General features: G+C 54.9%; 2 protein-coding genes across 3 annotated transcripts; both read left to right on the top strand.

Annotated features, from left to right (window-relative positions):
* Positions 1-3371: 3371 nt before the first annotated feature.
* On the top strand, positions 3372-6292 carry RPS14 (ribosomal protein S14). Its single transcript, XM_063413555.1, has 5 exons — positions 3372-3530; positions 4678-4828; positions 5132-5293; positions 5476-5552; positions 6184-6292. The coding sequence occupies exons 2-5, from the start codon at positions 4680-4682 to the stop codon at positions 6249-6251; spliced, it is 456 nt and encodes a 151-aa protein (XP_063269625.1). The 5' UTR covers positions 3372-3530; positions 4678-4679; the 3' UTR covers positions 6252-6292.
* Positions 6293-10549: 4257 nt separating this feature from the next.
* Positions 10550-14598, top strand: CD74 (CD74 molecule). 2 transcript variants are annotated; one of them, XM_063413226.1, is made up of 9 exons: positions 10550-10697; positions 11843-12018; positions 12142-12233; positions 12323-12376; positions 12562-12657; positions 12889-12979; positions 13323-13511; positions 13812-13904; positions 14023-14598. In XM_063413226.1, exons 1-9 carry the CDS (start codon positions 10627-10629, stop codon positions 14028-14030), a joined length of 870 nt encoding a protein of 289 aa, XP_063269296.1. In that variant the 5' UTR covers positions 10550-10626; the 3' UTR covers positions 14031-14598. The 2 variants fall into 2 exon arrangements, with proteins under 2 accessions (XP_063269296.1, XP_063269297.1); XM_063413227.1 differs by lacking the exon at positions 13323-13511.
* Positions 14599-14851: the final 253 nt, after the last annotated feature.

The following is a 14851-nucleotide window of genomic DNA, read 5'->3' as shown; positions in this document are numbered from 1 at the left end:
AAGGAATTTGTTGAATTCTAGGTCTGGCATTTGTGAATACTTTTTTTTTTTTTTTAAGGAAAAACAACTCACTGGAAACAGCTGCTCAGAAAGGCACTGGGATTTACTAATACCAGCTCTGCCATTTTACATGAGTATCAGGTAGCTTTTTTTCTTGCCTGTCTTCTGTTTGCAAATACAAAGGAAACCAATTCCTTTCCTGTGTGCTTTAAGCTACAGGCTCTTCTTCAGCACATCTGTCAGAAAGCAGTTCAGTGGCTTTCCTCCACATTGTTTCCAATTTATTAATCAACACTTCCAGCTCCCTACTGAGTTACAGCCACATTATGGTCCCCTTGAAGTCCATGGCAGCACTTCCACCAACTTCATTAGGACCAGAAACTCGCTCTTGAAGTCTCTGCCAATTCCTTAAGTGCTTTAACTTCAGCATTGGAGATTTCTGTTTTAATCTTCTTACGCCTGTTTCTGACACATCATTTTACATGTGTGCATGCACCAACTGCCCTTCTTGAAACTAAAAATGGCCTTAAAAGCAAATGGAAAAGTTGGGTTGGTTTTTTGTTGTTGTTGTTGTTTTACCTTTGAATGGTGCATTTGGGACACTGAATGTCTCTGCCATGGCTGTTAGAGGAGAGATGTCATCTTGAGGGGTCCATTAGAGAGCCCCAGCTGCAGACCCTGCTCTGTATCAGGCAGACAGCTGGGGTTCAGCCTGCTGCAGGGGGAATTTTGGCCTCTTTTGGTTCCAGTCTCCGTTTCAAGGCCACCAGTAAGGCCACTGGTCTATGGTTCGTGGGAGCAAGTCACAGCCATGGAAATGGTGATATCTGAGCACCAAAAATTCCTTCTCCTGGACAGCCTGGAGCTGGGGCCTTTGCATGTCAGGCCAGTCACTTCCCACTGACCCCTCTCAGCCTGAACTAGTTTACTCCAAGGCCAAAGCCCTGCAGGAGATGTTAGGAGCAGCATTGCCATTTGCCTGGCCTTTCTGTTTAGTCACCGGCTGAGTTATGAAATCTGCCTGCAGCGTCACCCTGTCTGTGGGTTTCCCATGGGCTGGAGAGGCTATTACCAAAGAGCAGCTGGAATGTTAATTACCCATTAAGGAACTAAATCTGGGGGATTTCTCAAAGCAAACACACATCATCTCTGGCACTGACCCCACAGTGGCCTGAGTATCCTTCCCAGCCAGGCTGGAGGATGCAATCCTTGCAGCCCCTGCTGGGTGCCTCCCTTCTCATCCCAGCCAGGGAAGGCTCTCAGTGCTGTCCTCAGCAGCAGGATAGCCTAGCTGGAGCTGGCATTCAAGCCCCAGGAACAGTTTGCAGGACAGGCAGCTCCCTTGCAGACACACCAGAACTAGTGCAAGGCAAAGTGAAAGGGAAAAATGTGTCCTAGGGAGTGGAGAAAGCTCCATCCTGCTCAGAGGTTGGAGGGACCGGGAGCAGTCTGTCTCCCAGCAACTTTGGTGCTGAAGGCAGCACAGGATTTTGAACCAGTGGGTTAATTCTTTTAGCAGCTCATATGGTTATTTCAGCCTGTTGCCCATTAAGTGGAGGCCAGTCCATTTCCTTGCCTCTGGCTTGCATCTGTTCCAGGGGAATATCCACAGGCTCGTAGAGTCCCCTTGGAGGATTGTCACAGACAGCACTGCACGTGGCTCCATGGGGACAAACCCACCCTGCCTGGCTGCCTGTGCACCCCTCACCATCCCCAGCCTCCTCCTCAGACAGGGCACCTACACCACACACATCCTGACACAGCCTGAGCTCTGCAGCACTCCCTGCTGCTGACTCTTTCCTTCCCCTTTCCTCCAAATCAGGCCACAGCTGCTGTCACTGGAGCTCCCGGCTGGAATTACAGCAGCTCTGACAATGTATATTTTAAAAGCTTCTCCTTCAATATTCAAACAGGAAGATCCCTGTTGCAGTGGCAGAAGTGTATCAAACACAGGAGCAAGTGAAGGTGTTCACTGGGTCACGACAGGGGTTACAGTGACATCCCTGAGCACAGAGAGCTTTCCCAGGCTAAAATCCCAGCACGGGTGGGGGCGGTGCAGGGGGACAGGGAGCCTTAAGGATCAAACTTCTTTTCCCTGGTGGCAGCCCAGAGGTTTGCATCCTGGAATGCTTGGCCAGAGAAAGGAAAAGGTACAGAAAATGTGGACGGGCAATATGGGCAAGTGGATGCTACCCTGAAAACACATAGCAACCCACAGCTGCAGAGGTGATGGACACGAGAAGGGAGGCAGAAGGTTTTGACGGGCCAGTACCAAATACTATGAGTCAAGCAGAGTGCAGGACTCTCCCTGCAGATGTTTTCAGGCCTTTGGACTGCGCAGCCTCACTAGCAGTGCTGTTATAAGGAGCCTCCCTTGTCCAGCTGCTTCTCCTCCACCAGCCCAGCCCTGAGCACAGTTATGGGCGCAGATCTGAAGGTCTGTCAGGCATTCCCACGTGGGGACCCACGGGTGCTCCTGCTCTGTCACTCACTCCCCAGCCCCACGTGGCTCAGAGCTGTTTCCCAGAGGCAGCTCAGCACTAGGTGAAGCAGGGCAGGATCATGCCCAGGAAGCATCTCATCAGTGATACAAAGTCAATTTAATTGTGCCTCTGTTTCCAAAGGTTTTTTGTGTTCCCCATCCTTACTCTCCTGAGCACTTTTTAAATCACTTGGAAATAGGAAATATTGCCTTGCTGGACCACCTTTATGTAAAAATTTACAAATTGACATTCTCTTTGTTGAGATCGAACAAACCTGATCAGGGAGGTGTCCCTGCACCATCCCTCACAGTTTACATCTGCAGTCTCTGCTTCTCCCATCATGTGCCAGAGCTCTTGAGAGAATCACCGGGACCAAACCCTCTCCCATCAGCTCCTTGATGGAAATGTACCACTTACACATGTTAAACCACCACATACATTCTCTTGTGGTCAATTCCCAAACACCTCCTCGCAGTCAGGGCTCACGGCAGGGACAAGCAGCTCCCTGGAGACCTCCAGGGCCCCTCACCGAGCTCAGCCCCGACAGCGGAGGGGGAAAGGCCTGCGCCCTAACCTGGCTCCAGCTGAACCGGGGCAGAGCTGACTGCAGCGGCGTAGCCAGGGGGAAGCAGGATGCTTGCTGGAATTCCACCCATTTCCCTCCAGTTGTTTTTTAAACCATTTCGTTTCCAAAGCCCTCCCAGGCCGGCCCTGCCTGGAGCGCGAACACCCACCCACGCCCGCCGCCATCTTGGGGAGGGAGCCGGGGGCAGGCCGGCGCCATCTTGGGGCGGTCGGGCCGGCGGGAGAATTGTGTGAGGGGAGAGGCGGCCGCGCCATCCTGGGGAGATCGGCCCGGTTTGGCCTCGGGAGACACGGTCACGGTTTGTCCCGGCCCGGAGGAATCGGGATTGGGCTCGGGACACAGCCCTGCGCCTGCGGCAGCGGACACACCGCCTCCCGCCATCCCTTCCGGGTCAGGCGGTGACCCGCGCCCCCTGACCCCGCCGCTTCCTTTCCGCGGCAGCTGCCGGAGCAGACGGGCAGGTGAGTCCGGGCCGCGCCGCATCCGCCGCCATCCGCCCGCCCGCGCCTCGCCGCGGCCTCCGCGCCCGCCGCCCGCCCTCGCGGGGCCGGGGCTGCGCGGGGCAGCGCGCTCGACGCGGGGGAAGCGCGCTCGGCGGAGCGGGGCCATGGGCCGCGGGAGAGCCCCGGGCTGGAGTAGCGGAGCGCCTGGCTGGGGGTGCTGGGCCCCGGGCCGGCCCTTCCCCGGTCTCTGAGCCGTCGGGGCCGCGGGGAAACGCGGCGCGTTCGTCGCTCGGAGCTCGATGCCGGCGGTACAGCATGTGCTGCGTCTGCCGTGTCGGCCTCGCTGGGCTGGGGACGGCGCTGTCCGTGGAGCCCGTGCGCCATGGATGTGTCGAGAACGGGATGTGGCGCTGCCGGAGTGGCCGCGCAGACACTGATGTAAATTGATGTTTTAGGGCTGTTGGTAGAGAGGACACCGCCGAGGGTGAGCGTGGGTTGTGTTGGGGTTGGTTTCCTCGGTGCAGTGGCCGGGCATCTCCCCGGTGCAGGGCGCCGGCTGTAGCGGGAGTTGGGCAGGAGAGGGCAATAGGGAACCGTTCTTCTCCGCTCCACAGGATCCGGCCAACAAACCGAGCACAGCCGAGTGCTGCCCCTGCTGTCTCCCATCCCTGGGTGTGGGCCTCAGGGGCAGCAGGCTTAGCTGTGCTAGTCCCAAGGATGTGGGTGGGAGACCAATAACATGGAAGAACTCAAGGTTGTACTCGAAAGGTTTGCAGACTCGGGGTTTGCTGATAGTACTGGGTCTGTAGTAGTTGTTTGGTTTGGTGTTTTCTTTCCATAAACCTACATAAACAAGGGGAAATGCTCAGCATTGCTGGTTATTAGGAAAAGGAGCTCCATTGTGCACTGCTGTGGTGGGGTCTGGGGACATCAGCTGCCATGAAGTGTGGCAGAAGAGACTCCACTAAACAGCTGTAGGTGATGACCTGTGTGCCAGGATACAGCAAAGCTGGGGATTCTGGGGCTTAAAAGAATTTTTCCTGTGTTTTGCCAGTGATAACTCATTTTTCTTGCTTGATAAAAGGTTGAAATAGCAGGAATTTCATGATGTCCTTTAACAATGCTGAGAAACTACCAACACTCATACATCTCTTCTGTTGTTCAGAAATGGCACCTCGTAAGGGCAAGGAGAAGAAGGAAGAGCAGGTCATCAGCCTGGGACCACAGGTTGCTGAAGGAGAGAATGTGTTTGGCGTCTGCCACATCTTTGCCTCCTTCAATGACACTTTTGTCCATGTGACCGACCTGTCTGGCAAGTGAGTATGGGACAGGCATCACCTCGCTGCAGTACCCAAGTCCTTCGAGTGTGAAAGTTTAAACTGGCTTTGGCAAAAGGTTCCACCAAAACCCTTGAGTTTCTGCCAGGCTTCATGCATGGTGCATGTACGTGAAATGGGTGGCTTGGTGAGCTCTTCTGACAAAGATGGTGTTCAGGGTAGTGTGTGGTAACACTTGATCTGGTAACCCTGGAAATAATAGGTTCTGAGTGTACCCACATTCTGCTTTGGGGGAGGAACAAGGAATGGCTTTCTTTTGAACATCACCTTCTCGTTCTGTAGGGAAACCATCTGCCGTGTGACCGGTGGCATGAAGGTGAAGGCAGACAGAGATGAGTCCTCTCCCTACGCAGCCATGCTGGCGGCCCAGGACGTGGCCCAGAGGTGCAAGGAGCTGGGCATCACCGCCCTGCACATCAAGCTGCGTGCAACTGGGGGCAACAGGTACAGCAGCAGGCTGGGACACTGCTGGGGACATGGCTGTGGGGGCTGATGGTGAATTGGTGTGGAACACAAGGAGAGTGGTTTGGCATGAGGAAAGTGTTACTCTCATATTGATGGCTGTTTGTAAACTGAGTTCAGCTTTTGGGTCATTAAAGGGATTGTTGTTTCTGACTCTCCTCCAGGACCAAGACTCCTGGACCCGGTGCTCAGTCAGCCCTGAGAGCTCTGGCCCGCTCTGGAATGAAGATCGGCCGCATTGGTGAGTGAGCAAAAAAGGGATTATTCAGGGAAATGAGCTTTTTAGGTATCTGTGCTGCTTGATCTTACCTTTGGGATGTTCTTCATGGTCACCTAGATGGCACCAGTGAAAGGATTTTGTGTAAACAGATCCTTAAGTTGACAATTCACCAGTAGAGGTGATGAGAGCAGTACTCGGAACCCAGGTTTCTGTGTGTGGGGCAAACCCCAGCTTGGAGCAGGATGCTGCTGCTCCTCTGATGTCACCCAGCTGATCAACAAATACCTTGTTGGTCTCAGTGATTCAGTAATAATGGAGTTCTCCAGTTGTTGTAGGGAGAGTCCTGAACTTCATGGGGAAGTCACAAGATGCAGTGGTGGTAGTTGTGCTTAAAACTCTTCGAGCATCCTGCGTTTCTTTTGAAATGCTGTGGTTTAAGTGGGATGGGAGATGGGGATTTTTGCTTGCTAAGCATTAAAGCCCTGGATTCCCAGCCTGTGCAAGTTCCCAAATTCCTTCACTCCACGGAGGGTTCCTTTTGCACGTGTGCGGCTCCTGTGGTGTCCTGGTGCTGAGGAGTTGGGTGATGGCTGTGCCCAGGTGCTTTCTGGGGTTCCTTTGAAGGTAACTGTTCTGGGTTTTCTCCCCGCAGAGGATGTCACCCCCATCCCCTCCGACAGCACTCGCAGGAAGGGTGGTCGCCGTGGACGTCGTCTGTAACTGGTGCAGCACCTTCTGTTATTAAAGCTCTCTTAAACCTCTGTTTAGCTCTGTGTTTTCTTACTGGGGTCAGCTCAGAAGCCAAGGGGTGTCAGTCTAATTCCATCCACAGATGGCTTGTGCCTCTGGCTTGGAGAGGAACCAGTCTGGCTGATCCAAAGCCACAGGGGTCTTGGGCTTCATATAGCAAAAGCTGCTTTCAAAATGAGTCATGACCTTTTGAATCTCCTGGAAAAGAAAGCTGGGCTGGGAGTGAGCAACTGCTGCTGGATTTTCTGCAAAATATTTCTTAATGCATCACTTCCACTTTCTGTGGAAAAAGTCCTCTCTCTGCCTGGACATCTGTTCCTAAGCCAGAATTTCCCTTGGCACAACCATAGTGTTTTATTTGTTATATGTGGCCATGGAAAATGTTCAAATAAACCTCCCCTACTGTCTAAAACGTGCACCATTTGCTGTTCAGATCAGTGTTTTCCTGTACTTAGAGTGTTGTTGAACTCTGTGTGGAGTTCATCTTTCTACAAGCAGAATGTTCCAGGACCACCAGCCCTTGTTCTTGCAGGTGACTTTAACCTACCAGACATCTGCTGGGAACTTCATACACCAGATAAGAGGCAGTCCAGCAAGTTCTTAGAGTGTGTGGAGGACAACATTTTGTCACAGCTGATGAGCCCACGAGGGGAGGGAGTGTGTTAGACCTGTTGTTTGCAAATAGAGAAGGGCTGGTGGGAGATGTGGTGGTTGGAGGCCGCTTGGGGCATATGATAATGAAATTACAGAGTTCATGATATTCAGTGAAATCAGGAGGAACATCAATAAGACTTTTACATTGGATTTCAGGAGGGCAGACTTTGGCCTATTTAGGAGACTTAGGCAGAGAGTTCCTTGGGAAGCAGCCCTTAAAAACAAAGGACTAGGAAAGGTGGGCGTGCTTCAAAGCAGAGATCTTGAGGGCACAGTAACAGACTGTCCCTGTGTGCCAAAAGATGAGTCCATGAGGCAAATGTCCAGCCTGGATGGGCAATGAGTTTTCAAAGGGACTTGGTAATAAAAAGAGGATGTATCATCTTTTGAAGAAGGAGTGGTGGAGTCAGCATCACTGGATGTGTTTAAAAAAAATTTGTATGTGGCACTGGTGCCATCGTTTAGTTGAGGTGTTAGGGCTGGGTTGGACTCAATGATCTTAAAGTTCTCTCTCAACTAGTGATTCTGTATTCTCTGTGTTCTGTGTGAGTTACTCTGTTCAGGGGACATCACTGTGGCTGATTCATGGGGCGCATCTGGGGAGAGCTCTACAGCAAAAATCCAACACAGGACCTTTGCTGGGCAAAAACTCAGCAGACTCTGCTCATCCCTTGGTGCAGGGGGAGATGTTTCCAGTCACTCCCTCTGCTGCCCACCCTGGTCCAGGCTGGTTCAGCCCTGCTGGTTTATAGAGCAGATGTAAAAAGGCAAAGGTGTCTGCTCCATGGGAAGGTGGATTTACTCTATTAACCCTTAATCCTTGGAAGCTGGAGCCGTGCAGGTCCTCACAGGGCTGAGCTGAATCACTCTACACTTAGACTGTGCCACCTGCTGCCCTGGCAGTGCTGTGCCATGGCAGGCTGGTGCCTGGGCTTGCTGCACAATTAAAGGCAAAAATTGCTTTGATTTCTCAGCCAACCTGATGTCTTTGAAGCAGCTTCCTGTGTTGATGCATAACCACAAAGAGGAAATGATGAATGAGGAAGAGAAACCAAAGCCCCAGCACAGGGTGGGTTCCTGGCCCATGTCCTGGGGCTTTCTGGAGGGAAAGTCCCTCCATCAGAGTGGCAAAGGAACTGGATTGCCTGCACCCCCCTGTAGCTGTAGCTGGGTGTTGGCTTCTGGGCTGCATGGGTGGGGGACCCTGTGCCTGCCCACCCTGTGTCACCCTGGCAGGGATGCTCATCCTGTGGAGGGCATGGGGCTGTTCTGGGGCTGTGCTCCATCCCCAGACACAGTCAGTGGTCACCGGTGAGCCCTGTGGCTCAGCCTTTCCCTCAGATTTGCCCAGGCTGGTCTTGTGCTGTTGAGGGTGTCACCTCAGGGTTGGTGGGAAATGTGGGTCTGTTCCTCAAACCTTTGTGCAGGGGCTGGAGACTGAGGGCTGCGAGACAAGGCCCAGCTGGTGATGAAGGGCTTCCTGTGAATTCCTGTGAATGATGGGTTATTCCACTTCACTGCCTGGTCCTCATCAGAGTCCTGAAATCTCTCCTTGCTCCAGGTGGCTTTTTATCCCCAAACAGACTTGTGAAGTTTTTGATGGGCAGCACCAAATACAAAGCCTTGGGATAACAGGGTGGTGACGATTCATGGCCAGCCTCAGGCCATGGGAGAGTGAGGAGGGTCAGACAGGGTGGAAGCTGCTCTCTGAAAGTGTCTGTGTCTGCCCTGGAAAATCAATTCACAGACTGAGAACACACTGGGTGTCACAGCCCTGGGCAGAAAGTCGTGTGTGAAGCACTGAAGAGCTTACTGGGAATGTCTGTGTGTGGAGCAGGGGCTGACTTAGGGCTGACAGTCCTCCTCCAGGCTGGGGCTCGAGGGGCTCAGCCTGCCTGGGAAGGGGGCTGTTCCCCACCCCCAGGTTATCATCCATGTTTGTGGTTTGCAGAGGCAGCCTGGTTCAATGGAATCACTGGGGTTTCATTTGAGAAGTTCCTGTTCAGACTTTCTCTGGTTCCCCTTATGGCTGAGGCTCACTGAATGCTCCAGGAGCATGGCCTCGAGGCAGGGATTGTGGCCCCAAAATGAGGAGCTGAGTGGGGGGTGGGGCTGTGAGGAAAACCTGTGTGTCCCCCAGAAGTCCCAATGCCCAGGAGGGGAGAGACAAAAATTGCATGGAAGGCTTTTGTGTTCTTTCCTTTTTTCCCCCTTTTTTCTTCCCCTTTTTTTTACTTCTCTTTCTTCCCTTTTCTCTCAATTTCCTCTCCCTTTTTATTTTCTTTTCAAACTCCTCTGATGGTTTCTAAATACAGCTTTGTTACAGACCTGGGGTGAGGCTGATGGACACCCCTGGGCCAGGGCTGTGTGAACCCCTGGGTGCCCAGGCCTTTCCCAGCTAGGCTGCAGGGCTGGGACCAGACCCCAGGTACCAGAACCATTCCCCTGGGTGGGGCTGCAGTTTCCCACCCAGAAAGCAGGAGCATCGTCCCACCACATTTCCTCCAGGAGCAGCATCTGCCAGGAGACCCTGCCCTATTTCCTGTAAGTGCTCCAGAATGATTCCTTTGCCCTGGCGGCTGGGAGGCTCAGGACTGAACCAGGAAAAGAAATGGAGTCAGTGAAACAACATGTCCCTGCTCACCCCAGTGCCTGGTTGGGTAGGGTTAGGTAGGGCTTTTAATTGTACATTTGCAGTTTCACTTTTGGCTGAACTCTGGCCATGGCCGTGCTGAGTCCTGACAGTGAAGCCAGTTTGGTGGTGGGCTCAGTGTGACCCTTGTCCCATCGGGGTGTGTTACCCCTGGGCTGCTCTAGGACATTGTGTAAAACCACCAAAACCAGCATTATGGGGTGGATGGCTGCCCCTGCCCATGCAGCACTTGCAGGGCTGGGGGAGGGCTGGTGACCCTCATTCCCGCTGGTGCTTTGGGGTCACTCAAGGGGCTGTTCCTCCTCTCTTGGCTTTGGGGGTTCAGCCCCTGGAAGCTGCTGCAGGCAAAGCAAAGAGGGTAGTGCCAGAAGGAAGGAGGGCTTGAAAGCCCTTGGTCCTTTGATCAGGGTCTCTTGATCAGTTCTTGATCCTGAGTCATCGCCCCCTCATCCTGAGAAGTGCTGGCCAAGAACCCCCACACAGGGAGGGTCCAAAGTGACCCTCAAGGAGGGGCTTGAGCCCAAGTGCAGCTTTTCCCCAGCAGCAGGGAAGGAGGCCAGGGAGGAGGGGTGTACCCTGGCACTGTGCCCCCACGGAAGGTCCTGCTCAGCTTTTGGTGGGGGGGTCCTCCCCATGGTGTCTCAGCTCTGCACCCCACTTCCTTCCTCACACATTTCCTCTCACCTCCCCCACTGCCACCTCTTTTTTCTCACCTCCTGCCCCCCCAGGGCTACCAGAGCCTCTGGGCCCATGGCACCGGTGTCACCAGGCTGGGCACCGTGACCTGCCCGTGGCGTGGTGTGGGCAGTGAAGCCCCACTGAGCGGCGGTGGAGCTCAGCGCTGTGTCCAGCATCATTTCTGAACTGGAGACCTCTGGAGCACAGGTCTGCCTGACGACGAGTGATGCAAGTGCCAGCAGCCAATAGGACTTTTTTTTTTGCTTCCCCCCCCGGGTGTCAGGGCAGGGTGGGGACCCGAGGGTATTTCCAGAAGCCTCACTCGGGGTGCTCATTGTCTTCGGGAAGCCCAACGGAGCCATGGCTGAGGAGCAGCGGGACCTCATCTCTGACCGCGCCAGCGGTGTGCTCAGTCTTGGGGACACCCAGAGGTGCCACTGCTGGGGACACGGGGATGGGGCACATGGGGAGGGTGAAATGGGCACAAAAGGGATGTGGAGCAGGGGGCTATTGCGTGCTTGTGGGATGGAAGGGGATAAAGTCGGGTCAAGGGGGCACAGAGTGACTATGAGGCAGTAGATGGGGTGCAGGTTGTGGGATTGGGACATTGTGGAGCTAAGAGGGCCAGAACATATGTGTGAGGCAAAGCAGGGCACGGTGTGGCTGTGGGATAAGGGGGAATTGGGTGGCTGTGGGATGGGAGGCATGGGGTGGCTGTGGGATGGGGGAATTGGGTGGCTGTGGGATTAGAGGGCACGGAGTGGCAGCGGGATGAAAGGGGTCACTGCATGTCTGGGCCGCCGGAGACAAGGGCGCACAGGGTGGGGCAGAGAGCCATGGCATGAAGCTCCGGGGGAAGCAGCTTTGTGGGAAAGAAGCTGTGGGACAGGCCTGCTGATGATGCAGCCATGGGGCAGGATCGGACCCTGGACCCAAGCGGCTTTGTGGGACTGTCCCCCCATGTCCCAACTCGTCCCTGTGTCCCAACCCCACGGGGGGACACTCCCACCCGAAACTTTCAGCCAATCGAGTGCCCTGTAGCCGTGACGTCAGCAGTCACTAGGCAGACTCCCCGCGCAGCGCGCCCCGTTCGGGACTTGTCCCGTGGCCGGGCAGGGGCCGCTCCTCCCCGGGCAGCGCCGCACCTCGGCAGCGCCGCTTTCACCCAGCGGGGCGGCATCTGGCACAGCATTTTCAAAATTAAGTGCAGTCCAGCATCCCATGAGTCGTGTCCTCTCGTGAGCGAGATTCCAAGTGGCTTCAACATCCCGCAAAAGGCGATGCCCAGGGTGATGCTGTTCCCCAAAATTCCCCCTGGCAGCGCCCAGTCCCCGCCTACGTGCCCTTCGGTCCCCCTCCCGTGGCCCCATCCCCCCCGCCCCCACAGCGGGTTTCGGTTCCCGGGGTGGGGGCGTGAGGCTCCTGCTGAGGTTTCACTTCTGCTCTCTGCCATGAGGGAATTTGCATTTGTCTGCAAACTGCCGGGACAGAAGCGTCTGGGACCGGGAGAGGGTGACAGCAGGATGTCACCTCCTGTAGCCAGTGTTTGGCTGAGCTCCCTGTCCGTGTCCCGCAGGGCTGACCTGAGGCGCAAAGCCGCCTTCTCCACCCTCTCCATCCTGGTGGCCCTGCTCATCGCCGGCCAGGCCGTCACCGTCTACTTCGTGTACCAGCAGAGCGAGCAGATCAGCAGGCTGACCAAGACCTCCCAGAACCTGCAGCTGGAGGCTCTGAAGATGAAGCTGCCTGCCAGTCAGTAGTCCCATGGGCACCAGAGTGGTGGGAGGGGGAGGGGGAGAAGGGATGAATCTCTCCTGGACCCTCCTGGACTACCCGACCCGGCTGGTGCCCCTCACAGTTCTCCTTCCTCGGCAGGTGCCAAACCAGTGAATAAGTTGAAGATGGCCAAGGCAAACCCACCTATGATCATGAGTGTCCTGCATCCTGCACCCTTTGAAGACTTTCCGGTAAGAGAGACCCACCCCTGCTCGGCACTGCCCGCTGCCCTCGGGCCTTGCTGCCATGCTCACGCTGCCCCTTTGCCTTTTCTCTTGAGGTCAAGGGCCCTGCTAGCAACAAAACCGAGGACCAAGTGAAGCACCTGCTCCTGGTAAGGTCCCCTGCTCCACCCCCACCCCACAGCTGCCTTCTGCACTGGTCTGGGGTCTCTTGGGGTGCTCAGAACTCGTGGGAGCTCCTGACCTCCTGTAGCATGTCTGGCTGATAGCAGCAGAGCTCCAGCCCCCACCTCCCACCTCATTTCTCTTTGCCCTCACTGTGGTGGTTGCTCTGCAGCAAGCAGACCCCAGCAAGATGTTCCCGGAGCTGAAGGACAACCTGATGGACAACCTGAAGAGGCTGAGGAACACCATGACTCACGGGGACTGGAAGGTCAGTGCTTGTCATGCTGTCCCACCTGCCTTCTGTCCAGGAGTGCTTTTCTGGAGTATTCCCACCAGGATAAACAAAGTCTGGCTTTAGGGCTTTAGCCACACTTGGCATGGTCCCTCCTCAAGGGAGGGGATGGTGTTCACCACCTTGGCTGTCCAAGCCAGAGCTCATGACATGGCTCCCCTGGGGTGAACTCCCCCCATTCCCATTCCCTGAACCCTCTCATTGCAGTCCTTTGAGTCCTGGATGCACAAGTGGCTGCTGTTTGAGATGGCCAAGAACGCCAACTCGGAGGAGCGCAAGGCAATCCCAGCAGAGAAAGGTATTGGGGATGGGACTGCTGGGCTGGGGAGGGTCAGGGAGGTCTTGGCATCGGGCAACTCACAGGGAACCGAGCCCTCCCTCCAGTCATTGCCCTATTTGTTCTGTGGGGAGCCCATTTCGTGGGTGTTAGGACATCACAGAGCATTTCTGTGGGGGCATTTGGGGTGAAAAAAAAGCTGAACAGCTGGAGCCCCACCCCAAACCCTCCATCCCTGGTTAGCCCAAGAGCTTCAGAAAGGTCAGGGGCTTGTTCACCTTTAACTGTTTCTGGATAGAATCTCCTGCTGAGGGGAAGGGCCTGGAGGGCTGACAGAGTGTCCCCTCTGTTTCTATTGCCCTAGTGCAAACTAAGTGCCAAGCAGAGGCCACTTTTGGGAATGATCTGCTGGGCGGCTTCCGCCCTCAGTGCGATGAGAACGGCGACTACCGGCCCAAGCAGTGCCATTTCTCCACTGGCTTCTGCTGGTGCTCCTACAAAAACGGCACCAAGATTGAGGGCACTGTGACTCGGGGAAAGCTGGACTGCCCCGGTAGGTGGCCAGGGAGGGGATGGAGAGGAAGGAGCAGTGTGCATGGACGGAGAGGAGAGGGTCTAGGCTGCAGGAAACACCCCTCACCCATCGAGTGCCAGTATGTTAAGGCTGGAGAGGACCCCAAACTCCACAGCCCCGCCCAGGTAGCTGGAGCTGAGGTGTGCAGTCAGGGTTTTCCATGAGCCCCCCTGCCCTCCGCTCAGCAGTAGGTGCAGGCTCTCCCCTGCAGAGGGATGGGGGTGGATGATGGGGCAGCCCTGGGGTCCAGCACCCACATCCTGCCCTCCCCCTTTGCAGGCACTGCTGCTCCCAGCGCTGCCACTTCCACCGCAGACCCAGAGGAGATGATCTTCTCTGGGGTGGACATGCTTAAGCTGAACTCAGGCAAAGGTGGGTGTCCAAGTGTCCCCAGGGTCCTGCGGACAGCTGGGGAGGGGGAGGTTGCGAGGGACAGGGGTTTTGGGAAGTCCTTGAGCTGTTTTACTGACTAACTCTTGTTCCCCCACAGGAGAGTAGAAGAGGATGCCAGCAGTTGCCTTCAGCATCCCTGCCCCTTCAGCTCCTATTTTTTTTTATTTCTTTTCTGCTCTTACATTGCTTTTCCAATGTAGTTAACAGTGGGCATCCCTTGGCACCCTTACCCTGCTGCAGAGCATCAGCCAGGGCTGAGCTGCCACCACCACCAAAGTCCCCTCAGAAGGTGGGTAGAGCAGGCTGGAAAATTATTTCAACGTCAGATCCATAAATCCTGTTCTCTTTGGCTCGACCTCCAATAGCACCCAGGCAGCAGTGCAGCTCACCCCTGCTGAAGAACTTAAGCTTCCTTACATGAACGAAGAATAAAAGCAGCAAAATAACCCCTACCAGCTTCTTAACTGATCCCTGTAGGCTGAAGCCCTGTTAGATTTCTGGAGTAAAGGGTTTTTATTGTGGAGTGCTCAGATTTGTACATAGAGATTCGCCCACAGCCTCAGCAGTGGGTAACCATGGGCAGAGGGGCTTCTAATTTTCCTGAATATATCTGATTGTTCCTTATACATGATCTCACAAGCTAATAATCTCAAATAAACTTTTGAATAAGAAAGCCTTGTAAGCAACTCCAGCAGGGCTCCATGTGCTGTTTGCAGCTGTCTGAGGTTATAAATAAATGAAACTTAACAAAAAAGAGATAAGGAAAAATCTCTGCAGGCACTTGGACAGCTCTATCTCCACCCAGGACTGGCTGTGTTCCTTGTCCCATCCCTTGTTTGATTTCACTTGTACCCTGGGGTCCCCCTGCCCCAGACACTGGGCTCTGCTCTCCCTCCCCTCCCTGCCATCATCCAGAGCCAGCCAGC

Source organism: Prinia subflava, chromosome 16 (assembly GCF_021018805.1).
Source record: "Prinia subflava isolate CZ2003 ecotype Zambia chromosome 16, Cam_Psub_1.2, whole genome shotgun sequence".
NCBI classification, from domain to species: Eukaryota; Metazoa; Chordata; class Aves; order Passeriformes; family Cisticolidae; genus Prinia; species Prinia subflava.
The sequence above is the reverse complement of the archived record's forward strand: the minus strand, read 5'-3'. Positions and strand labels throughout refer to the sequence as shown.